The sequence below is a fragment of the Cydia fagiglandana genome, chromosome 2 (assembly GCF_963556715.1).
Source record: "Cydia fagiglandana chromosome 2, ilCydFagi1.1, whole genome shotgun sequence".
NCBI lineage: Eukaryota > Metazoa > Arthropoda > Insecta > Lepidoptera > Tortricidae > Cydia > Cydia fagiglandana.
In genome coordinates, this window is record NC_085933.1 from 2,190,952 (window position 1) to 2,218,364 (window position 27,413).

Below are 27,413 nucleotides of genomic sequence, written 5' to 3' on the forward strand. Positions count from 1 at the left end.
GTCAACTCATCTGCAAAATCAAAGGCCTCTACAGACCTTGTAACAAATCACATGCGATTTTAGGTAAATACGGGCAAAGTAATTACCAGTTCAATCGATCAATCTAATTCCACAACATAACGCAAATCACATGCAATTATTTATGGGTGAAATATGTAGAGGCCCTAACTTGGTCAAAGCCCGTAATTAATGGTAAAAACTTTATTACCTTGCAACACTACCGTTCACTTGTCAAACTGTCATTCACTCGGTGCAACTGCTAGCGAAATGTCTGAATTTGCCGGTGATAATTCAAAACCACGAGTTGTTGTATTAGGAGGTAAATAGACCCCTTTGAACTTATCAAATAGCTTGAGAAAATATCTACGTATCCAACTGTCCCGTCATGTAATCAACTGGTTCTATAGTTGTGTTCTTTTTTCAATTTCCGTAACGGTCTTGCAGTGTATTAGTCATCAATGACCTAAGAGTTTTTTTTCGTTTAATCGTGCTGGAATTCGGCAGGTTGCGGCTTCATCGGTCGGAATCTGGTGGATTATTTGATATCGAATGATTTGGTGAGCGGTCTGCGCGCTGTGGACAAGACGCCGCCTCAGCTGGCGTTTTTAAATCCGTCTCATACGAAGATTTTTGAGGACCCCCGCGTTGAATACAAAAGTGCCAACTTAATTAACCCAAGTAAGTAATCATTTAACTTAATCATCTGTTAGCCTGTTAATTAGATTAAGACGGAAGACTTGCAAAGTGAACAAGCAAATAACTTAATAATGAATAATTTTCTGGAAGAGTGAGCAGAGAATTTGTTCTAGATTCGGTTAGCGATTGTTTCGTAAAATAATTAATGTTAGTTGGTAGTCTTACCATAATGTAGTTGTTACGCCTATTGATGTTCATTATGAATTCTATCATCATTTATGTTTATTCCATGAACAAATAAAAATTTAACTGAATCTAATTATAATATATATCTGTAGTAAACACTTAGCTTTATGTGCTTGAAAAATTCGTTTTGGTTTATAACATGATAGGTTAAAGCAGACATTTTATTTACGGCAGAGGTCTTTTAATTTCCATGCAAGTTTCATGTGCCTTTTATTATTGTCATAATGAATTATTGACTGAATTGAAACTAATCAAAATGCAAGAAATGCAGATTTGTTGAAGCAGGAGCAGCCCTGCTAAACCAATTAGCGGTATCTTAAATACAAATTTAATGCAAACATATCCCTTAAATACATTCCTTATCTGAAAATTCAATTTTCAACATCATTAGCAATTTTCAGCATCTTTGTGAGCAAGTTCAATATAATAAAATATTTTTTAGTCTATTCCATTTTAAGCTATGCTCGCGAAGTCTACAACTCTCAGAGCTACTAGTATTTTTAACACATTTGTGTGCCGTAAATAGGGAATGCAAATCGGTTATTTTCGGTTATTTTTTGTATGGAAATAATCGGTTATTAACATTCCCTAGCCGTAAACCAGACTATTGGGTATTTTATGATTTCGTTCTGACCTCCCGACCACCCAATAGTCTGTTTCATGGTACTACTGCCTTATATGACGAAATTGTTGTAGCCCGAAGCGGACGTCTTGTTTGGGTGGGAGGCAATGAATGTGTTTATTGATTAGAGCGAGTTTTTCATATAAATCCGTAGGTCAGAGTCTGACCATCACATCGGACGTTTCCTGTGCAGTTAATGCTGTTGACTCCGCTCAGATAACTTATCACTGACTCACACTACACTGTTATTATGTTTTATAAGTGTCTCATTAGTATGTAACATATGCAAGGATAAATTTACTGCAGTTATGGTGCAATATTAGCACTTTTAAATGGCATTCCATACAAATGAAAAATCCAAAATTTGCCGCTGAACATATAATGTAGGAAAAATTTGCGAAACAAAGCAAAAGTGACTGTTCCAATTTTGTACAATAAAAATTTCATCAAACTGAAGGGTTACTATAGGAAGGGCCTTAAGGGCCTTGGGCCTTAGGAGGTTACTGCCATTACTTTATATTTTTTACATGACAGTACTGTATAAGTATTAGTTGAGGGGAGTCTTTTCGAAAGGGCTTATTTTTCTATGAACACCATACAAAAATAAGCCCCTCTTTTTTGAAAAGACACCTCTAGTTCAAAAGAGTCCTCTGCCTCATGAAGGGCCGTGCTGAGTGAAATCTCCATATTCACATCTTGTTTAAAGAGTTTAAGACAATTCCTATGTTATTATACTTATTATACTCATTGGCCTGAATAAATGTACAAGTAGTTATTAATATAGTAAACACATTCATCATTAGCTAATGCTTATTATTTATAAATATTTCCTTATTCTCGTGTCTGTACAAGGATAATTATAATTTATTGTCTCCGAGACCACACCTTTCCTCCCTTTATATTAATTCTATACACTTTTATATCACTCGTGACAACAGAAAACTACACCGAAATAAACACTATATGATCATAATTTGAAACGGGAAAATAGACCTTACTTGAATGCACATAGGTTGCTATTTCCTTGCACTTTACACAACATACATCCTTATTACTGAGTATCTTTAAAGTTGGTTAATTTATAAGCAAGTTAAATGAGTTGTTTATAGCTCAGCCAGAGAGAGAACACTTGTAAAGACTGCTGTTAGCATTCAGTTTGCGAGGTGTCAATTTCATATATTTTGTAGTAAACTTATGATAAAGGTTGTTTTTTTTTTAATATATTATGAATGGGATTACTCATGGCCACAGACTAGCCGAGGAGGTATTTCACATTGATTTACTACAGACAAGGAATAGTACACAAAAGAAACATAAATGTATAGTGGGCTAACATGATAAAGGCTCTGACTACACCATAGTTGCGTCACAACTCACAACCACTGGCGTCATATGTGCAATACGTGGTAAAAGGTCATATTTTATTTTCTCAGTAAATTTAAATCCTAGATGGCCTAACGGTATTCTATTTTATAGAGGTCAGAGCGACATATATATACAAAATAATGGGCCTAGTTAAGCGCCCGCCACCTAAATTTATTGACAGTCTTTAAAATTTACGTGCCTCGGCTTAGTTAAGACTTAACAGGGTGACAAATTGAGTCATACCAAATTGCTTGTTTTATCCTTGTGTTTGTATATTCATACAGTTATTCAGCTGTGGCGTCATGCATTATCAGACGGCGAGAGATAGCGTTTAGATAATATTTACCTCCTAATAATATGATTGTCTATATTCAAAGGTTTTTAGGAATATATTTAAAATAATCTCGTTTAAAAATTTGCTTGAGCAGTCCAACTGGGAATCCACAGAGAACCTTAAGTTCTACAGCATTGTGTTCCTAATTTGATGGTGCACTAACAACAGTTTCTGGTAGACACACCACATACCACACGATTCGGCAAGTAGTGTTTTCTAGGGTTACTATAGTTCGTTTTTTTTTGCATTAGAAAGAAGGTAAGCGATCTTGACATGTCTTTTAATTGAAAAACGCTTTTTATAAATCAGTAACTATTACTTATGAAAGCAGAAGATTATAAATGATCGTATTACAGTCATAACTGTTACACATTGGCCGTGACTTATTTTTAAAATGTGTTTTTCAATTGAAAGACACATCAAGATTGTTTACCTTTTTTCTAATGCTATGAGAGATCTTTTTGAGAGATGTTCAAAATTACCTTAATAACTTAACCTCTTAAAAAAAGTAAAAAGGGTCAAAAAGTAGCCGAAAACACCTCACGTGATTTGTGCACAACCCCTAAGGTTGACAGTTGGACTGCGCGAGCGAATTTTTAAACGAAATTATTTTAAAATATATTCCTAACAACTCCTGAATATATACACTCATATTATCGGCAACTTGTTTGCAATACTACTGGAATTCCAAGCGCCTGGGAAACAACAATGCTGACTCTACAAGTCTACATATCATTTGCTAGGACTAAGTGTGACGAAGTCATTAACGTAACATTTCTATGAAAATATGTTTTTTTTTAATGACACTCCCTCACTGTTTTATTTAAATCGGTGCAAAGTTAACTTAGATGGCCTCTATAGACCGCAGTGTCCTTACCACCAAGCGGCCTATACGATTGCATTCAACTCTCAAACCCCGTCTTGTGGACATAATAATATACGGGCCATACACTAAACATTACGGATTAACACACAATGACTGCAAATATAATAACAGCTATTGTATAGTCCTTCATGCCAAAACTATAAGGTTCTCACGTGACAGCCGACACATACACAAGAACAATGAAAACGGGCCACGTTGTAAAGGAATCTTCATACATTGTGACCCGTTTTCAGTGTTCTCTAGTGTACTTAGGTCCAGTCATGCACTTAACTACTTTTCTATGTCCCAATGACTCAGTGACTTGGCAGTCGATACGAGTATCCTCAGTATTTGAAAGAAAAAGATAAATGAATCAAATATAAGTTAGTTTGTGTTAATCAGAAGCTTGTATAAACTTAAATACGTTTATACTATAATGTTTTCAAACGCGCCAAAGGAATTGCCATACATACATACGATCGAAAAACATTACCCTGATTCTGACGCAGTCGGTTAAAACTAAATGGTGCATGGTCATATATGGCAACACGCGGGCCACAACTGATTCCAAGTGGCGAGAGTCAAAAAGTCTCCAGTCAGATTTGGAGGAGGCATATGTCCAGAAACGGGCAAACTAGATATATAACCTAATATTTTAAATAGTTTAGCTTTAACGACCGGTCTGGCCTAGTGGGTAGTGACCCTGCCTACGAAGCCGATGGTCCTGGGTTCGAATCCCAGTAAGGGCATTTATTTGTGTGATGAACACTAATATTTGTCCTGAGTCATGGGTGTTTTCTATGTATATAAGTATGTATTTATCTATATAAGTATGTATATCGTCGCCTAGCACCCATAGTACAAGCTTTGCTTAGTTTGGGGCTAGGTTGATCTGTGTAAGATGTCCCCAATATTTATTTATTTATTTATTTATTTATTTATTTATTTATTTTAATTTTTAAATCTTGTCTCCAGCATCATGCGCCGCAGCATTAGACCCCGGCGATGCTCCCTGGGCCATAGTGTTCAACTGCGCAGGCGAAACCCGTATGGGCCAAACCGAGGCCGTGTACGCCGAGGGCATATGCACGCTCAGCAGCAACGTGGCCAAGCAGTGCGACCAGCAGGGCGTCAGGCTGGTCGAGATCTCTAGCGGCACCATGTATAGCACTGAGAAGGTTTGTCTTGTCTATGATTTGTAGGAGGAATAACATTGGTCTCAGTAAACTACCCTGTGGAACACCGGAAATGATTTACAGGAATAATAATGGCCCAAGTATACTGCCCGTGTATTTCCTACAGTGACATCCTGAGATGGGGCCATTTCGTGGCACTTTAATCTTATTTTGTGTAGAAAACACTTTTATTATGTATTGTCTCGATTGTTTGTGCTTACGAATAAATACTATTCTATTCTATATGTAGGAGGAATAGCAATGGTCCTATGAAACTGCCCTGCCCTGTGGAACCTCAGTAACGCACTCTTGACTATACTGTTGAACTGCACTGGAGAAACTCGAATGGGTCAATCCGAAGCCGTCTACGCTTAGGTTAAGTCTTGGTTTTAAATCACGTGCAACAGTATAGTCTTATTTTTCTAGTTATAAATTCAGTTTTGTAGTCTTTACGTACTTGCCAAATACTTTTAAGATAAGGTGAAATGGGATAAGTGAACATTGAGGCAAGAGAAACGCTTGTGGGAAAGCCTCATATTGTTTCCCTTGCCCCAAGAAAAATAAACTACGTTTTTCTTACCCCACCTGACCTTATTTATTACAGTTATTACTTTTAGTTTTGTCAAAGGCGTTTGATACGTTGGTTACAGCCGCACAAAGAAGACGGCCCGGTGGACCCGTGGACGACGGAAGGCCGCATGAAGAACAGGGTCGAACAAGAGCTGAAAAGCATGGATACACTCAATTATACCATCATTCGGCCTGCTATAGTTTATGGAATTGGAGATAGAAGAAGTTTGAGTAAGTGTTGTTTTCCCTGTTTTGAATTAAATTAGGCGATTTTATAATATTGTATCTAAATTAGTTTGTAAGGTACTTTGGGCCTTTAAATGCCTGAAATTAAGTGAATGTTATTTCATTCAATTTCATTGTAGTCTATTGGACTTCTTACTGTTTTTGGAGCATCGTAAATGACATCTATCTTTGGTGCGGTCGTTTACGAAGCCCCTGCCATCTGACCTTTCAACACAAAAAATGAAAAATGTATTATTATTAAAGAAAACTGTTTATCAACTTGAACTTTTTGCACATTACACTAGGGATGTCACTCGGTCGACACACAACACCCATGATGTTTGGTTTTTCAACCGGCGTAATTCGTTTTCGCTAACATTTACTAATGACTGAATTCCTATTCTCATTCATAATAATGTGAAATTCATGAGATTTAAATCAGTTTCTTATTGGCATCCTGTTTAGATATATAGTCCGGTTTCCTTACCATGTTTCATTTCACGCAGTATTCCTTATAAGTTATATTATCGTATCAAGCGGTAAACTCGAGCATATTCATATTTTCTGATTAACCCCTCGAGTTTAAATGTATATTATAATGTACATATACATGCAATCTAGTTTGAATTTTTCATGAACCAAATAAAGTAGCATTTCTTTTGTTTCGTTGCTTTTTAAAACAAACGAAATTCGTTTCAATTTACTTATAGAACAAGGTTCAAATTAAAAGTTGAAGAACATTCTATGGTGGGTTTTACGAGGTTAATACAATAACTACCCCATTTCCAGCCCCTCGTCTCCTCCTAGGCGCCATCTACAAACACCTAAATGAAACCATGAAACTGCTTTGGACAGCTGATCTCAAGATGAACACGGTCCACGTATCTGACGTCTGCCGGGCCATGTGGGCCTTAGGCAATAAGCCGGAAGCGAATAAACAAGTGTATAATATCGTGGATGAGGCTAATAGTACGCAGGGAAGCCTGGCTGAACTGGTGTCGGATATATTCAAGATTAATCATGATTATTATGGGACTGCTATCTCAACTTTAGCCAAGGTAAGAAATAATTTCTTAGTTCACACGGTCTACGATTCTGACATCGGCTGAGCCATGTGGGCTCCAGGCAACAAGCCAGAGGCCTATAAGCAAGTGTATAATATCGTCGATGAGGCTAATAGTACGCAGGGAAGCCTGGCTGAACTGGTGTCGGATATATTCAAGATTAATCATGATTATTATGGGACTGCTATCTCAACTTTAGCCAAGGTAAGAAATAATTTCTTAGTTCACACGGTCTACGATTCTGACATCGGCTGAGCCATGTGGGCTCTAGGCAACAAGCCAGAGGCCTATAAGCAAGTGTATAATATCGTCGATGAGGCTAATAGTACGCAGGGAAGCCTGGCTGAACTGGTGTCGGATATATTCAAGATTAACCATGATTATTATGGGACGGCGATTTCTACTCTTGCTAAGGTAAGATTTTGTTAGAAAATGCGAGCCAAGTATCAGATGTTTGCCAGGCCATGTGGGCTCTAGGCAATAAGCCAGAGGACATAACTTACTTACTTACTGCCGTGGCGCAGCGACCCGAAGTGGATCTTGGCCTCTGACACTAAGGAACGCCATGCTTCTCTGTCTAGCGCCGTTTCTGTCCAATCGACGGCACCGAGCTCGTTCAGATCTTTCACGACCTCATCGCACCAGCGATACCTAGGACGCCCAACCGGTCGTCGACCATCCGGACGGCCCGAGTACGCTCTCCAAACCGCTCGATCTTCACCCATACGGACCACGTGCCCGAGCCATCCATATAGTAGGAGAAACGAAAGCCTCAAGAGGACATAAGCAAGTGTATAATATCGTCGATGAGGCTAATAGTAACTACGCAGGGAAGCCTGGCTGAACTGGTGTCGGATATATTCAAGATTAATTATGATTATTATGGGACGGCGAGTTTTACTCTTGCTAAGGTAAGATTTTGTTAGAAAATGCTGTTTAGTAAATTTGTTAAAAAACCGCTCGCATACCGCCCGTTATATCCGTACACGGCGGGAAGAAGTTGATAACTCTCGGGAAAAAATGGAAGAAATTTGAACCTTATGCAGCTTTATTTTAAGTTCAAATTTCTTCAACTTTCTCGAGATATCAACTTCTTCCCGCCGTGTACAGATATATTCCTATTATTTTGTGGTTAAAGAAATATACTCTTTTCACAAACTCTTTAAAACAGTTTTGTTCCTTAGCCGCCAACAGACCTATAGATAGGTGTCTCATTATATTTCGGATTTTTAGTTTGACATCGTCGACAAATGTGAGCGGGCTAGGTGTTAAAACAGAAAATATGATTAAATTACTTACATATATATGATAACTTTTTCCTAAACATCCTCGAAGGCAGGATTGAAAAGACAAGAGAAGAAGGGAGACCTAGAATCACTTATCTCAGCCAAATAAAAAATAATGCGTCGTATGTGGAAATTAAAAGACTGGCACAAGAAAGAAATGAATGGCGATTGCTCCACCGACAAGAGCAAAGCTCTTAAGTTATGATGATGATGATGACATATATAAAATTACATGTCTCATGAAGCTTTCCAAAAAAAAAAATCACAACACGATTTCTTACTTAAATTTTCCTAATTTCAGAGCGACATAGCCTCCGTAGCCGAACAGGCGAACGACAAGCACCTCAGCGCGTGGGCCGACATCTGCCGCCAGCACTCTCTCGCTCACACACCTCTAGAGCCCGGCGCGGGCGCAGAGCTGCTGCTGAACAAGCATTTATGCTTAGACGGATCCAAGTACAGGACTATACAGGCTCCGGAGGTCCCTAAACCTACAGCTGATAAGCTATCTCAGGTAATACATGTACATAACTATCTAAACCATAGACTAGGAATCCTCTAGACGGAGCTTAGAGCAATTATTTCATGAAAGCGATGCTGCCAAAAATACTGGGGTGCGGGGACGAGGTGAGCGAGTCCCGTGCCGTGATTGGTCCGTTCAAAGACACGGGCGTCACACAAAGACACTTGACTCGAAAATGGAGTAAAATACCGTATATTTGTGGCAGAGGGGGTAGCGCTACTATGCTCAGTTTGGAGGATGTTAAACAGGCGGCCTAGCCAAGGTGACGATCGCTTGCGCTTCGCAATCGAAACACTTTGTGTGTCTATATCACCCCATATTAGTGTGACAGTGACAATTGCGTCAGCGATTGACATGTTGTCTGCGGGGCCAGGATAATGATACATCTGTCGCCAACTCTGTCACACACCTCTAGAACCCGGTCGATGGGAGTAAATACAGGGATAGCCCTCCCTCCTCTCCTGCCTCGGGGGTCCCCAAGCCTACAGCTGAGAAGTTACCTTAAAGTGGCCACTGACGAGCCTTCCAACAGTCCAAATAGCGTGGCAGCAATCCAAAATCCGTCCGTGGATGTCAAAAACGTACAATGTTATATTAAGATGCCGTCCATTTGGATGAATCCATTGTAACGGCATTCATTTGGAAGGCTCGTCAGTGGCCTGCTTTAGGTAATACATACTAACCTTTAGAGTTTTATTACAAAGACTAGAAAACTAAACTCCACCCAGAAAATCCCTGGGATATCCCATCCGGCTCCTTTAAAATGGTAAGATTTTTTTTTTTATTGTTTATTTTATGTAGTTATAGTATCAGTGGTTATTCTTTTTTTTGTTATTTTGTTTGTTTAATTGAGGAAAGAAATCAAAAAGGTTAGAAACCAATAACTTTCAAGTCGAATGGTTAGGACTGCGGAGAGTTATGTACGGGTCTCCGTCACCTGTGCCTGTCGCGGTGCGTGCACGCGACGGATACGTTGCGGGTGCCGCGACCGACGCCCAAGCGGTTACTGCAGGTTAGCGGGCACCGGATACGGGGCTTGCAGGTCTTAACAAATGTTCATTGCTCGTATAACATGTTTGAAGTCTTAAAACTGCAGATCTCGCAAACACACAATAGCTAGAAAAAAACGAAACATCAGGCTCAGGCATACATTTTCGCCTCGCGGTAGAAAGAGAGGGTTACGCCTTACGTCTTACGCTGTCTCGAGTTTAACATTTATTCCCCAACTCAAAAAAAAAAAACTAAACTGATCTACAAATTAATTCTAATAAAACCTGGTTATAAAATTTCACGAGAATCAGTTGCAGAGGAAAATAGCAGGACATACGAAAACACTTAATTACCCGAGCTGTAATCGAGACGCTTCTTCGATCTAAAAATCGTGCGCCTGAGTTTGACGGCTGAAACTTGAGCAATATGGCGCCATATTTTGTGAGTTTTGTGGTTACGGAATGAGGGTTTCCGCGATCGAGTTTTTCAAGAATTTAGCTGTCATAATCCACCAATCATGTTTAACCATGTTTTTTTTATTGGTGGATTTTGAACGCAGCTGTCAAAAAGACCTCTCGTCACGGTGCTGCTGAAAAGATCTAGTGAAAATCTCGATCGCGGAAACATCACAAAATATGGCGCCGTATTGCGCAAGTTTCAGCCGTTTGATAATACGTCAGTTATTGACAACTGCCGCATAATAGATGGAGCTGTACAGCATATATATTAGTTGTTGAAGCAATTTGAGTTGTTTACTTCACACATATAATACAAACAATGAATATTTGCTTTGGGAGTACTGTTGGTGTCTGACGTAACGCTGCTTTCAAATATATAAACGTTTAATTAGCAAACGTTAACTTCCAAAACTAATAAAACTAAATTCAATACAAGTTTAATAACATCAGTCATTTTATCGTAATTACTAATAATCTTGCTAAAACATAGATGCCGCCATTAGTATGCTTAACGCGTTAACACATTCACTGCCCCCGACGCACATGTGCGTTCACCGCCATACAAATTGTTCCTAGGCTTCGCCTTCCGGCAGTGAATGCGTTAACTGCCAGGGGCGTGGCTTACGAACAAACTTGTATGACGGCGAACGCTCATATGCGTTGGTGGCAGTGAAAGTTAAACATGACATGACATTCAATGTCGGTGTCGGTTAATATAAAGCTTAAATCTACACACTACAAAATTACAAATTATTATAATAAGTCCTAAGCTAGAAACCACAAAAATTCTCGTACAGAAATCTAGGCTTCAATATAAACCGCGCAATCTATTCGAGTGATGGCGCAATAACCTTCAGCCTATTCTCCAGTAGATGGCGTTAATATTAATATTTAACAAGTTAACACACAGTTAAAGAATAATGATCAAAGTCAAATGGCGTTCTAACAGTTTTAATCTTCTGTGGAAAGATGGTCATAAATGTACGGTAGCTACCAGTGGCGGCGCGTCAAACATATCCATAGGCAAGCCGGGGCTGATTTGGCTTACATATTTCCTTTACAACTCTGCTCAAATGTCCAAAATCAGGCAAGCCGGTGGGAATCTGCTTTTATGGACGCGCCGCCACTGGTAGCTACATAATTTACTATGACAATCTCTCTATTTCAATTTTTTTTTTGTTTGTATTCATTATTTATTGTCAAAAACAGTTTACTCTACAATTCTCTTTGCGAGTTCCTATAATTGGCTCTGTAATGCAAAATCTAAAATGTCTAATGTATCATTCATAGCTGTTGGAATTCCTTGTATAAATAAATCATCATCGTCATCATCTCAGCCATAAGACGTCCACTGCTGAACAAAGGCCTTGGACCTCCATATGTGCCGATTGGAAGCAACCCGCATCCAGCGTCTTCCGGCGACCTTAACAAGGTCGTCTGTCCATCTTGTGGGTGGACGTCCTACGCTGCACAAGATTGCTAGTCCGTGGTCTCCACTCGAGTACTTTTCGTATAAATAAATATAAAATATAAATTCTAAATACAATACATAGCAGCGTTATGTAAGCCCCAACGGCGCCGCTGACAAACTGCCTGTCTCTCACTGCTGGATGCCTCTCCCGCGCCCGCTCGGCCTCGGGACCACCCCTCTTCAGAGTTCCGACTTAGGCCCACTTGCACCATTCTACCCGGGGTTAACCGGTTAAACCTTGAGTTGCCATGGTTACCTGTATAATTTGACACTAGGTTAACGGTTTAACCGCTTAGTTAGTGGGTTAGTGGGATGGTGCAAGTGGGTCTTACAAGTTATAATCAAACAGTTAATGAGGTTGGTATTCCATGGCCAATTTCAATGTTCAATGTGTTCCGTCTCACATTTTGCTTAATGAGTGAGAATGACATTGGACCAAGAAATTGGACAGATGGAATACCATCGTTACTGAAGAATGGGGTTGGCCGGTCGAAGTTTTTAGCAGGTGGCGCCATCATAGCTCGCCCTGTAAATGCCTAGAATTGTGTCAAATTTTTGTTTTGTTTTAATACCCTGGATGCCAGCCCTTTAAGCCAAATCTCATAGAAAAAGGGGTAAGCTTTGATGGCGCCATCTATGTAAACCTTTGCCAGTTGCCAACCCCATTGTAAAGTTTAAGAAAATCTTTGCCCCGAATTTGACAGGTGAACTAGATGCCTTCATAATACTTTATATGTTTTGTGGTTACTGGGTAGTCAAACTTCAACTTTTAACGTTTTGAACGCCAAACGACGCATCCATTTGCCGTGCCACTGACGCCACGGGGGTAAAATTTAGTTTTGTGAATAAATAATGCTAACCAATAAATAAAACTGGGGTGTTTTTCAATAGATTTTCATCAAAAAACGATCGACGTCAAATGCCGTCTTTTGCGTCGGTGTCACGATTTTGCGTTGACGTCAATTGCCGTCTGTGGCGTTCAAAGGGTTAACAAGGTAAGGTACATAATATACGGAACTGTACAACGCCATGTCACCACACGGGAATATTAAGCCATTTAGAGTTCTAGCTAAATTGGACATTCCATAGGGTTGGTATTGTATGGTATTGTCAACCAATTCAGCTAGAACCCTAAATAGCATAACAATAGCGGAGCGTGATGGTACATCGACTGTTAAATTCGAAGCACGATTAATTCTTAGACTTGACATTGTCTTCTAAAAACAATAATTATTTGATTATAACTTTACTCTGGTCTATTCTAACGGCGCACCAATCTTACAGACTTTACAAAAACAAAACTACTCGCCACGAGATGGCGCTACTGGTCTTACGTATACTCTGTATCTTTAGGTATTTCAATATAAATAAGCATATTGTACATTTTCGGGTAGTTATAACATTTATTGGTTAACCAACCAAATACAAAACCGCCTCAGTCACTGAACGACCTGACTTTAACCTACATTATTTGATCATGCCATGTTTTCATCTACCCCCAACTGGCTTAAGGAGCCATTTGAGGGTAGATTATGTTTACTTTTATTTAAATACCTAAAGATACAGACTATAGTTATGGAAAATGTTGAAATGTAGTATCAATTTGAGTGTTTTACAGTTAAATTTATTTTTAAATAACTAGCAAAAAATAATATATTGCAAATAAAATATAAAACAACAGTTTTCGTAACATCGTAGTGCAACCAGTGGATCACAGATGGCACTAGTAGTACTAATTTTCTTGGCAGGTTCTTCGGCTGGCATGCTTCGTTAACTAGCGAGTATACTTTGTATACAAATACCCAACTTTTTCAAAAGAAATTATTTTATAGCTGAGAGTAGATTTTTAGGTAAACAAGTAATAAGGATTAATTCAATTACTTTTGTCAATAGTTACTATGTAAAATAAAATTAAAAATTATTAAAAATCTGTATGGATTACTATGCTATTCTCTTTACATCATCTCTTGACGACAAGTTTGTGTATTACTATGTCTCATCATTATCAGTTCTTATTAAATGAAATAAACTTTCACTTTTGTTTTATACTCTTAATTATAGAAGAAACCGAATAATGATCTATTTAATTTTCAATCAAAACTGTCAATTTGTTTGTAAAATTAAAGTTATGTTAGGTTTCTGGTATGCGTATATATAGAATTAGACCATGAAAAGTCTGCAGCGATTTTGATACCATACGCAGTGCAAGTGTCATTTACACGTCATAATTTCATAGAAGTTTGACGTTTAAAATAACACTTGCACTGCGTGTCAAAGTCGCTGCAGACTTTTCTTGGTCTACTAATATACTACAAAGTATCTCGCATCACACATGCTAGTAAGATTCACTGCTAACTCTCCGCCTGCCGACTGCGTATGATAAATGCATATTGTAAAACTTGATTAGCACAAATAGTCGGTACGTTACTTGTCACGTCTACTAATTTTATGGTAATTAAACTACTCGCCACTAGGTGGCGCTGCTATAACTATAATTCGTTTTTTTTTTTGTTAGACTATGGATTATAACATTTTATTCAGTGTCTAAGGGTCGTATTCCATCTGTCCAATGTGTATTGCGTCTCACATTTTGCTCAATGAGAGAGTGAGCAAAATGCACATTGAACAAAGAAATTGGCGTTCTGCAATACCATCCTAAAGAATAAATCCCTGTGTTTTTTATTAGAAGAGGGACTAGCAATTATAGATATTCCCCATTCATCTTCGCGTTCCCTGACGGCGCACGCGTCATGGTAGATATTATTCTTTGATTTAATTAATAACTTTAGCGTACCATCTATTTTATAGACGTGAAATTGGAAGACGCGACAAGCAACGCCGCTATTTCTGCTAAGCCTTTATTTAAAGTGAGTAAAACTTTATTTTATCCATTCCAGGTGCTAGAAGACTACGCTTCCATGAATCTCTTCCCAAAAGAACTTCTGCTATGACCGCACACAACACAAACACGAAACACGACTTGAATTACCGACAATGATCAAAACAGCACGGCTACCACGAGTTGCCATTTGACATTAACGTTAGCGACTGCGTGACCTCGATCGCATTCACTCTATCGCTCTATATCAGTGCGAACGAGATGGAATTCGATCGTGCGACTCGTGGTGCGGCTACTGGAAAGCGTCTGCCGAATCTTCGACTTATATTGCTTGTAGATTTTGAATCATAGCCGTTTTTGTATCACGGAATTGTAAGTAACCTTATGGTGCATAACTTGAGTTACTAGCGCCACCTAGTGGCGAGTAGGGAAGCCATAATATGGTAAACAGTTGAGGTTTATTCTTACGCATTTGGGTGGTTAAGATAATAAAGCATTCCATTCTGTCTGATACCCCTAAGTAGAAAAGGCATGTAATTATCTCGTTTTTAAACAACCAACATACATTCAGTAAGGTTAACACCTACTAGCGTCATCTAGTGGCGAATAGGAGTAAACAGCTAGCGTTGCTGATATTTCATTGTCATGTCAAAGCATTATCGCAAAAGTTTAAAAAGTGTACAGTCAAGTATTATAATTTATGTATCATTTTGTACCTTCTCACAATGATAATACTATGAAATCACTTAGGTACAAAATGGTACAGAAATCAAATTACTTGACTGCTAGCTCCTAATTTCTGTGTTGTTGTGAAAATTGAATAGTGCCTTGATATATTTTGTAAAATCCCGCGACTGTCTTGATACTAAGGTGCGTTATATCATTTTTTTGTGATATTATTCATCAATTTTTGTTTAGAAAGACCACTCATTTCAATTATGCCCTTCATCAAAATTACAAATATAAACTACATAATTTTATTCTATAGGGTATGTAACCTGTAGTAGTATAATGATGTCGCTTCCGGCGTAATTTATACCGGGTGTGGTCTGTAACACGAGCAAATAATTAAAATATAGATTGTACTCCTCAAACGGTGACACTTTTGTTCAACAACTTTTAAAAATTATGAAGTATTTAGACTCCCTATTTTTCATACAAAATAAACCTCAATAATCTTCAATAGACGCCATCGTCACGCCATATCATTGTGATTGACATTGCTTGTCACGCCTTAAACATAACAAAATTCGCAATACATTGCGTCTTGGAATAAACTTTAAAGTTGTATTAAAAATTAAACCACAAGTTATTTTTAAAAGTCGCTGAACAAATGTTGGTCAGTATTAGGAGTACAGCCTACAGTTTAATTTTTTGCTCATGTTACAGGCCACACACGGTATATGTTAATTCGATCAAATAAATAAAAGACTACAATATTAAGTATAATTATACTTTCGAATGTATTTTAGACTAGCAATAGTCAACGAGATTTAGTCCTTAAGCTCACCATAATGTAAACTATGAATTCTGACGTTTTCAACCAAAAGGTACCACATTGGGTACACAAACACCAGGCGGTCTAGCATGTGTTGCGTTCTCGCGCACGACTATATACATCAAGCGCGACTTCAAGTTCGAGCTTCGTCGAGCGCGAGAACAGAACTTATGCTAGACCGCCAGATAATATTAGAAAAGATAGATATATAGTTATTTTTAACCATAATTTCTAATTAATAAATCGGATTGAAATATAAAAAGTAGGCGAGTTGACCTTGACGTCACTAATCTCACTATACACGTTTACATATAAATTCCATATTAGCAAATCGATCGTTTTGACAGTTCTAAAAAGATGCTGATTTGACTAGTAGGAAAGTAAAGTCTATTTTTTTATTTGGTAGACTAAGGGCCCCCCCACATCTGGCGTCTTTCGAGCGTCGGCGTCTGTCGGCGTCGGTCCAGCGCTATGGAAAACGACGTCGCTGCGCAGTTGCGTCGACGCTGCGTCGACGTTGCGTCGACGTCGGCCATAGAATTGTAGACGCCGACGCTCGAAAGACGCCAGATGTGGGGGGGCCCTAAATGACACATCATAATTTGAACATAAAATGTCATTTCTTACCATGAAATGTCATTTTAGTCTACCGAATAAAAAAATGGACGTTAGCCAATTGTCGACAAGGTTGATTTCATATTAAAGATATATAAAAATAGCACCCTATGACAACCGACACTAAGTACGCTTTTGGTTGAAAACGTCACGATTGATTTGAATTCATAGATTTAGTAATATTCGTAGGTGCTGTGATAGAGCCAAGTGAGATTGAACTTTGAACATAACCCTTTCATGGTATAAGTAGTAACGTATATTGCTTAAGAGCAGATGAGGTATTAGTACCCTAAATTAACTATAATATTCAATTTTTCCAACAAAATTGAGGATTGTGTAAGTCCTCCTGAGTTCTGGTATTCTTTGTGGCAATTTTTTTAGATGAAATACTCTTTTCAATGTACGTACTGTATGTATACTTTTTGGTGCTCTTTTTCCATTTTTGGAGGTTAAAAGTCGTGTATTTATTATTTAATCAAGAAAAATGTTACATAAGGAACAGTGGGAGTGTGATTCCACTCCTTTTTCTTTTTAAAATTACAGTTTGCTTATGTTTCCTCGTCTAAATATATTTAACGGATTTTCATATATTTTAAGTGTCTGACCACTCAGACTATATGAATTAAGGTTTATATGATGTAATACTTGCAAAATCCGAGTATGCTAGTTCTCGGGAGAATTTTACACTTTCATGGAATTTCTAAGACAATAAAATACTGACTTATAAGATAAAGACTGCGACGACCAAAAACCGATGTAAAATGCTTTTACTAAATTGACTAAGATATCGAAATCACGTCTGTCTTCAGTCCATCCAAAAAATTTACGAAATGTAAGACATTTGAAATTCTTTGCATGAGATTTATCAAGTATAGGATCGTTGTAGTTAAGCTTTTTTGGCGAAATTATAGGAATAGTACTACATATGTATTAGAAATTGTAATCGTAATACGTAACTATTGATAACGAATAGTACTTAAAGTAAACTTTTTAAAATCGTAGTTTTAACCTTTTGACGATCAAAAGTTTCGCCTCCAGACTTCTATATAGTTAACTCGATTTTCTAGTAAAGTAGAATGATCTCTTAGCATGGAGTTTTGCTAGATTTTACATAGCTCAAAAGCTTAACTTGTTCTTATGAGAAAATCAGTTGTGTACTTTTTGTATTGTACATCACAATTGCATGTTACCTAGTTATTATATAACCATGTGCTATACTACTGTGACAAAAAGTATTGAAAATACACTTGTTATACATAAAATGTCCATGTTAAAAAATGCCCTTGAGAGTACTTTTGTGACTTTGCAAGATTATTTGTTAAGGAATAGTTTTCACACGTGCATAAACTGTTTAGTCGTGATAAAAAAATAATCTGAGACTTAAAATACCATAATTTGTGACATTTTCAACCAAAAGACTTATTGTCGGTTGTCAATAAGGCGCTGTTTCCATATAGTTTCAATTTGAAATCAACCTTATCGACAACCGACAATGTGGTACCTTTTGGTTGAAAACGTCACTTTTGATGGTTTCCTCAGCAGTTCCACATCACTAAAATGGTGTTTTACGACAGCAAATGCAGGAGTTACTAAAAATACCCATAACACTTAAGTTTCACTGATGTTAGTTAATTTCCTCAATTTCTTCAGAATCCCATCATCAGATCCTGCATAGTCTAATAAAACATGGTCTTCTCTTCCCAGAGTGACACAAGCCTACGTCACAATAACATGGCCGCTATATATAGCGCTATCGCATATTATCATATAGCGCTGTCGCACGATGACGTAGGCTTGTGTCAGTCACGTGACCACGTAAAGACCTGAAGAGAGTACCAGGCGGAGTATATTATTATACCATGAGATCCTGTCCTATTTATAACGATACCAACTCTCAAGGCTATTTTAAGCTTTTTCTTTGTTTTTTCTTAAGAATGTCCATAACCTGGGGACATAAATTATGAAACTCATGCAATTACTATTGTAACTATGAAACGAAACAGGAGTTCGTGACATATTTTCGTTCCGTATTTTACAGCTGTTTTAGATGTAGCGCTTCCATTTTTTATTATACAAGGCGGAGCCTCATGGCTCATGTTTAAAGGCCCACCCTGTTACGGTTTGGTATTTGAGACCACTAAAATATATGTATTATGAAATTAAGTATTGTTTAAAAGTATAATGTTATAATCGCTAGTGAAACTTGTGTTGCGATTGGCGTTGATATTGCGAAATAAATATTTTTATTTGCATATTTTGTTTAATATAATCACCCCGTACCTTACAATTTACATAGTAATTTATTGAACTATCGATATCACACGGTAGTCCAGTGGTAAAAAAACTAGAGATGCACCGGATATCCGGTTACTATCCGGTATCCGGCCTATCCGGCCATGATTTTACTATCCGGCCGGATACCGGATAGTGAGCTACTATCCGGCCGGATACCGGATAGTAACATTGCTTAATTTCGGAGTAAACAAATTGGATTTAAGAAACAGACACGGTCATAATCGTACTTGTTTATTATTTTAAAACAATTTAATAATTCCATTGACTTGCACGCGCACTCATTTCGAACCTAGAAATGAGTTCGCGCGAACGTACACTAGGAAACAGGTCAAACCTGCAGAATACGCACCTGAAAAACCGAAATGTAGGTATAGTTCCGCTGGCCGAATATCCGGCGGCCGGATACCGGATATTCGGCTGATGGTCAGGCCGGATATCCGGTATCCGGCCAAACAACTATCCGTTGCATCTTTAAAAAAAACTGCATTGAAATCGATTTATCCGTTGGCATCGTATGGACAGATATTAGTGTCAAGCTTATATAATATGTAGGGAGTTAATTCGGGTTAATGATTTTTTTATTTTCTCATAAAGAAATTACAATCACTTATATGAGAAACATTTTATGAATAGATACATAAAATTCATATTATTTATACATTGCGTAGATAAAGTAATAAAATTTTACAATATTTATTTTAATGCTTGCTTCGACAAACATGCATTATTATATCGACAAACTGCGATTTTAATAGAATTATGTGGGCCAATCCCGGCGGCACTGCAATGCCGGGCCGACGCCGACCCGTGACGGGAGTGGAGCGAGCCCCGAACATCCCGTCGGCTTACAAAAATCAGTTTAATATACTGGTCCCTCAGTGAGGGAACTTTCAGATATTAAGCTGAAAAGAACAGATACTACACTTTGATCTTAGCCAAAAGGCCGAGAAGCGATATTAGCCATAACCAAACCAAGAGACGCCATTGATTCAGGAAAAATCTTAACACCGCGAAGTAGCCTTACTATGGCGCCGGTACAGCGACATCTAGCGGGGAATTGGGAAACTAAAATCCCATACTACGACTACGACTACATGGGTGCTCGCTTAGAACTCCTATAACTCAAGGGCGAAACCATCAATGATGGATACATCATTTCTAATGTAATACATAGCCGGCAATTAAGTTTATATCGCTATAGAAACGTATCGTCAAACGACATGTTTGTCCCTTTCAAGAGTCCCTGTTATGTGCTGAGCTGTGAGAGTGGAAAAAACGCAAATGTCACCAACTAAGGATAATTTTGATAAACTTTATAATCTTATAATTAGTTCTGACACTTAGAAACATTTACACCTCAAAATATTATAGTTTTTTTTTTTTGGTAATGGTGTTTTTTTATATTATTATTATATTTTTTTTTATTTAATTCGAGATTAAGAGACCGTAATATAGGTACATCTCTAAGTAATTGTAATATTTGTAATACGTCAGTTTGAATTGGTAGTTGCATTTTATAATCGTTGATGTATTATTATTATTTTTGCTTGTACCTATGTAAAATTAAATGTTGACGTGTAAAAGTGGCCTATTTGCTGAATAAATGTTCAAGTTGAAACGTTTAGTTAAAGGCGGTGATGACCCACTGTTTATCTAGACCATTATCTTAAAGACCTAGCCATTGTCTAGAATTAACGGCGCCTTATCGTTTAAATTATCAGATTTGCATGCATTTTAATGACTCACGTCTTTAATGTGGATGAATAGGTGATGCATTATTATTTTATTAAAATAACTATCAATAATAATTAGCTCAGTATGTAATTGCATTTGCCATAAACAAATGAAAGTTGTGTCAAAAAAGTTTCTTTTTGGTACAAGCTTTTAAATTTATCGTTGACTGTACTTTTCTTTCCACAGGCAACTAATAACTCATCGAGACTATTCTAAAAACCCCAAACACAATTTGGTTGCGTTGTTTTATCTTTATCGCCGAGTTCCTGTGGCCACCTCCTGTCTCCATCATCAGATCAGCTCGATGGCACCATAATATTGCATGGTCACCCGACTTACATATGTATGCATATTTTCAGTTTAATCGGGAAGTGGGTCACATTTAGTTTCCAAGATATGTACCTACTAACAGGGTAAGCGCCAATTGCACCATTCCACTAACCCGGCGTTAACCGGTTAAACCTGGAGTCGCTATGGTTACATAAAAACTAAAATAAAAACTTGTTAAAAACCTTAAAAGTACCTACCTATAATATCACTGATACTCGCGTGTCCTGAACCACCCTGTAAGTACTTATACTCAGATATGAGTAAGAGAAAGTTCTAAACAGAATTTAACTCAATAGTCACGTACAGGGTACTTTACATAATATTATTACATTCTCGCTTCAAAATATTTGTTTTGTTTCATCCTCCAAACATAGCCGATCCGTGACTGCCCGATCAATCCACTGCCAAATAATTCAAACTATTGGACAAACAAGTACAGTCTACTCGTATATACTGTCTGGGCCCATTTCTAGGGTTCCGTACCCAAAGGGTCAAACGGGACCCTATTACTAAGACTCCGCTGTCGGTCAGACCGTCTGTCTGTCACCAAGCTGTATCTCACGAACCGTGATAGCTAGACAGTTGAAATTTTCACAGATGATGTCTGTTGCCGCTATAACAACAAATACTAAAAAGTACGGAACCCTGGGTGGGCGAGTCCGACTAGCACATGTCCGGTTTTTATTTTGTTATCGATTTGTTTCGATTAGATTTAAAGTAAACTAGCGGACCGCCGCGGCTTATTAGCACGGGCTTTGTCACGGTTTCATTATACACCTAAATCTTCCTTAAGAATCACTCTAGGGGAAATCATAATAGGGGAAAATCGCATGAAAATCCGTTTAGGAGTTTTTGAGTTTAACGCGAACATACGAGTATATACCTACCCACAAACAGAGAGACGCAAATCTTAATGTTTTGAGTCTTGGTCGCATCAATATTGCCTTTGACTGTACAATTCTATGCTTCAATTCGTGTTGCAATGCGATTTGAATATGTTTTGAGATGTTTTGTGGATTAGGTCAGTCGTTGTAATGCAATGAACAGGTTATCGGGTAAGAATTCCCTGTTTAAACAATAATAGGATATATGCTAGTCTATTTATATCGATTTGTATTAAATATGACGCTACCTAGATAACTTCTTAGATAACAATATTGTATATTACCTATATTTGTTAATTAAGTCCTAAGCCCTAGATATTATGGAAGAGCGGGGTCTTCTGTCACAAGTATTTTATACTTACTAGAAGACTTCAACCTTTACACTTTGTGTTAACAAATAAACATTTTTCATTTTTCATTTTTTTTCATGACGCTACCAATTCGATATTATGTCAGTAAAGGTCCTCCATTATACATTTAAATCTCAAAATTATATATCATTAGCAGGCGATAATGGCCACTGTAACTGTACCCTACATATACCTAGGTATCTGGGGGTTTTCAGAAAAAACGGTACCAATGGTAGGTACCATTTACTTTTTTTCGAAAACCTATCAACTTTTGGGTTATTTAGACTCAAAATGACGAGTACTATTGAATGAGACAAAGAAAAAAAGTGTCCCCAGTTTTTCATACAAAATTTAGGGTGTTAATTTTGTACCGGTCCGGATACAAAATGTATGTGAAACTGCGTTACAAATGTGACATTTTTTTAGACACAATTTTTGTTCTTTTTAAAACAATAGTGGACGGTGATTTTGAGTAGATATAACACAAAAGTTGATGGGTTTTCAAAAAAAAAGTAAATGGGACACTTTTAAGTGAAAATGCCCATCTACCGGAATTCAAGGGGTTAGGTTGAAGACTAGGAACCATTTTTCTTTTCAAAAGTACCTACCATAACTGCCTCTGGCGTGCCACAGTTTCCAATAGGTACCAAATTTGTAGTGAAAATGTGTGAAAGACCTATTACTAAAGTCATTGGTGTTACTTTTGGAATGTTACGTTTATCTGTCTCTCACTGCACAGTAAGCATACGGCCCGCATGATGGTAAACGATCACCGTAGCCTACGTCTGAAACTCCTGGGGTGTTACATTTGCGTTACCGATCCTTAAACCTACTCTTTTTTTGACCAACCCCATACTTTTAGGTTGATCCCATTCTAATGGGGTTTTAAGTTTGAGGAACTTTTATGTAATAATAATAAAGCGACAGGGAACAAATTCATTATAGCTACAGTTGAAATGCATAATTATTTTCCGTCGTGTTTTCACTGAAACGTACGAGCATGTCGGTACAAAAAGTACTGAGGTTGACTGAAGTAGCATGACAAATTCGAACATTTCCGAGAAAGTACGATGGAAAATAATTATGCACTTACATCTATAATTAACTCTTTATCAATAATCAGTAATCAAAAGTTTTCCTAAAGTAGCTACTACGATGCAAATGCATTATAAGGATGCACTATTTCATGCCACAGCGGTATCTTATCACAATAGCAAATATTCATGCTACAAACAAAGTCCATAGACATTCAAGGATAGCCACTAATGTGGTCTAATAACAAAATGATACTTGCTATTTTTGCTACTACTACATTATTAGTAGAGTCCACACCGAAAGTACCTAGTGGAGTATTTATCTAGTCCAGGGCTATAACCGCGAAAATCGAGGTTCGCAAATTGCAGACATCTTTATCTGTCACTCTAATTACGTCTTCATTGGAGTAAAGGAGCAAAATTCCCGCAATTTGCGCATTTCAGTTTTCGCGGTATATGCCGTCTGCTCGCAGCTCTCTAGGCACTGAGTCCGTCACGAGTCCGTCCATCCGTCCGTCCGTCTGAATATAAATATATAACTTCCGTTTGTGCCCGGGAACGTAGATCATGGCCCGGTTATTATATCTACTTCATCATCATCATTTCAGCCTTTATACGTCCCACTGCTGAGCACAGGCTTCCTCTCGAGCGCGAGAGGGCTTGGGCTATAGTCCCCACGCTAGCCCAATGCGGATTGGGGAATTCACATACACCTTTGAATTTCTTCGCAGATGTATGCAGGTTTCCTCACGATGTTTTCCTTCACCGAAAAGCGACTGGTAAATATCAAATGATATTCCGTACATAAGTTCCGAAAAACTCATTGGTACGAGCCGGGGTTTGAACCCGCGGCCTCCGGATTGCAAGTCGCACGCTCTTACCGCTGGGCCACCAGCGCTCTTTATCTTATATCTACTTAATTATTTATTATTGTTAAACTGTTATTTTTTTCATTATTGTAAATAAAAAAAGTAATGGATGAGATCAATCCAAAGTAAGTCTGCGCATTAAAAAAAACATATTTCAATCATTCTGTATATCCTCTGTATATCTCTCTGTATGTCTTTCTAAACGATTCCTTACCACTGTAACCATTTTGTTTGCAATTTATAATATTCTCTACTTTTAGAAATGAAACGGATAGGTTTACATAAGACAAAATACATTAGAATAATTTATTTCTGCAACTGCAGACTGACGTATTGTTTAAATTTGTTTTTACTGTTATCGCCTAAATGGTACCATCGTTCACTCTGTAAACTGACTATTCATAATCCTTATTTCAAAGGCATAAGGTTCACCAGTGGTTAGTTAAATTGTTGCTGGACATAGTGCTGTTTTTGGTTATGACTCGAGTTATTTGGGTCTCTACCACTCGACTCAGTTTTTCAAACTCTTATAATTCAGTTGAAACTCGAGTTAAATATGTTAACTTGTTAGAAACTCGAGTCTTTTGTAGAGACTCGAAGCCTTTTCAGGGAACTCAATTTTTTTTACAATGTACATATTTAAATATGCATTGTATTCTTGTAAAATTTACGTTAACGTTAGGTACGTTAACGTACACATACATCATACAATAACGCCTATTTTCTTCGTTATTATTCACAACGACGGGATAATCGCGTTATTTTTTTTAAATTTACCTCCGACGTTTCTAGGACGGCGTTGTCCCCTTGATCTCGAAGAAGACTGACTAAAGTTGACATCAACATCTTCTAAGGCGCGAGTTTTTCGAACTACCTGCACATGGTCTTGTTTATTAACTTGAACGTTTTGGCACATTAAAGATGCCACCCGGTCGACACATAACACTCACAATGTTCGATTTTTAACCTGCGATTTTTGTTTTCGCTATTTTCTTTACGGTTTTTAAATAAAACCAATATAATTGTTGACGGAGTAATTCACAGGCTCGAGTTGTGCTGCGAGATGCGCTTTAAAAACCACTGAACCAGGGCGCGACTCGGGACTCTCGGGGGATTATGCAATGAGTTTCATAAGTCGAGTCGACTTCTTCAAATGTAGACTCAAAAGACTCGAGTTACTGCCAACACTAACTGGCATGGAAACAAGTCGTTGGTCATGCTGGATTGACTTCCTTGCGTCATGCATATGCGTCACCGATACTTCAGGGTGCTCCTAGTACCTAAAGTCAACAATAGATCATAATATATAATGGAGAATATGTAAATAAATAACAATACTGTTAAGACGGATTTCTTAAATCTTTGGAGGCGAACTGAGGACGGTCGCAACCCTTGAGGTGTCACATGTGAGTATCACAAACATGTATGTACTCGTACATACAATAGGTAAATATAATAAAAATACAAAATACTTTCTCCGACAATCATAGGTAGAGCCTACGTAATTAGGTATGTTAATTGCTTAAGTATAAGAATTGGCATGCACTACTTTTCGATTAGCGTTTCTTCACAGATCTTGACAGTGGCTCCTTGGCTGGGCTATAACCGCGAAAATAGAAGTTCGCAAATTGCGGGCATCTTTCTCTGTCACTCTAATTTTGCCTTCATTTGAGCAAAAAAGAAAAATCCCTGCAATTTGGATTTCGCGGTAGCCCTGTGGAAGCAAACAACGTCTTCAGGTTTCGCGCATAGCTCTAATGAAAATATTCAAAAACAGTGATTTCACAGCTTCCGCTAATCCCTGACGTCGGCGCACGTCATGGGGTTCAGGTGCCAGCGCTTGCGCATCGCACGTTGCAGTCAGTGCATTATGGCCGCGCGCGCCGCTCTCGCGCTCGCCGCGCTCGCCGTGCTCGCGTCTGCGCAGGTTTGTGACGATCTTTCACGGTTCACGGGAAAACTATCAAAATTAATAAAGAAAGAAATGGAAATTAAAGTGATATTTTGCCAAAAATCCAAATTAGTGATTTAACTGACTGATTTCCTACACAAATTATAGTTACAAATGTTTACTAGACCAAGAGAAATATGTTTTTTTTTATGAAAAATCATAGGAAAAAATATGTATAATTTTTTAATAAAAATCATAAGTACCTACTAAAAAGTAATTACCTATATTTTTTTATGAAAAATCATACTAAAAATTATATATTATTTGAGTATGATTCTCTATAAAAAATATCAAATTACTCTTATTAATTCAAAATCTCTTAATAATCAGTAAGCATTTGTAACTATAATTTATTATTTGTGTACATTGTTTGTGTACGTTTGAATTGCTTTTAGTCGTATTAAAATAAAAGATAATTTTCCCGTGGACTTGATATATAGGTGTATGCAATTTCAGTAGTACAAAGTAATTAAGGCTTAAAATATTGCCGTGAAATGTAAAGTTCATTGTTTTTTTAATGGTGTGTTAATGAGTTTTTTTAAGCTGGCGTAAGTTTTTACTTTACTCGTAGAATATAAAAAGTTTTAAATTAATAGTTAAGTCTAGAAACTGCGTACGGTTCACTAATAATTACATAGGTACAGTCAACAACAGAGCTATGATTACAGGTAAAGTGCCAAAAATATGTATACACGACCTTAATGTACAGGCAATACAGTACTGTATACATATTTTTGACACTTTGCCTGTATTCATAGCTCTGTTGTTGACTGTACTAAACTTTTAAAATTCAGGAATTTAACTCGAATATCAACTTTTTGAGTAAAGCGACAACTGCTGTAAGGTAGTACAGTCACCTGCAATAATATGCTACACAACGAAGCCTCAATAATATCTGACACGATCTTATTTGTAGAGCCTTAAGAGCGTGTCACATATTCTTGCGGCCTTCAAAGTGTAACATATTATTGCAGGTGACTGTATCTATAATCAATAAGTCTTTATAATAATCAGGAAATCTTTGGGAGGATGTTAAATAAATACTTCAGACCTATCACAATCGTATCTATTGGCTAATATTGTTAATAATTGCCTGATATAGATAATAATTATCACCATTAATTGAATTGATTCTCATGATGTACCTAACAAATTATTGATTTTTGCATATATTAATATTCAAG

At 37.5% G+C, this 27,413-nt stretch overlaps 3 protein-coding genes and 1 non-coding gene across 5 annotated transcripts in view; 2 read left to right on the forward strand and 2 right to left on the reverse strand.

Annotated features, from left to right (window-relative positions):
* The window catches only part of LOC134674253 (scavenger receptor class B member 1-like), a 254,420-nt gene that overhangs the window by 24,512 nt on the left and 202,495 nt on the right, over window positions 1-27,413 (reverse strand). The window lies entirely within an intron of this gene.
* On the forward strand, window positions 216-15,288 carry LOC134673461 (uncharacterized). Of its 2 annotated transcripts, XM_063531463.1 has the most exons (7): window positions 216-319; window positions 505-678; window positions 5,044-5,246; window positions 5,894-6,044; window positions 6,828-7,096; window positions 8,690-8,902; window positions 14,728-15,288. In XM_063531463.1, exons 1-7 carry the CDS (start codon window positions 268-270, stop codon window positions 14,779-14,781), a joined length of 1,116 nt encoding a protein of 371 aa, XP_063387533.1. In that variant the 5' UTR covers window positions 216-267; the 3' UTR covers window positions 14,782-15,288. The 2 variants fall into 2 exon arrangements, 1 of the variants encoding a protein (XP_063387533.1); XR_010099485.1 differs by lacking the exon at window positions 14,728-15,288 and having other exon boundaries at window positions 6,828-7,306; window positions 8,690-8,824.
* LOC134679722 (U2 spliceosomal RNA) lies at window positions 19,834-20,032 on the reverse strand. The gene has a single exon (XR_010100391.1). It is a non-coding gene; the product is annotated as a U2 spliceosomal RNA (small nuclear RNA).
* LOC134674144 (uncharacterized) overlaps window positions 26,085-27,413 on the forward strand; it is a 34,791-nt gene continuing 33,462 nt past the window's right edge. Inside the window, exon 1 of the mRNA XM_063532202.1 lies at window positions 26,085-26,205. Within this exon, the coding sequence (XP_063388272.1) occupies window positions 26,098-26,205 (108 nt within the window). The 5' untranslated portion in view covers window positions 26,085-26,097. The remainder of the gene's footprint in view (window positions 26,206-27,413) is intronic.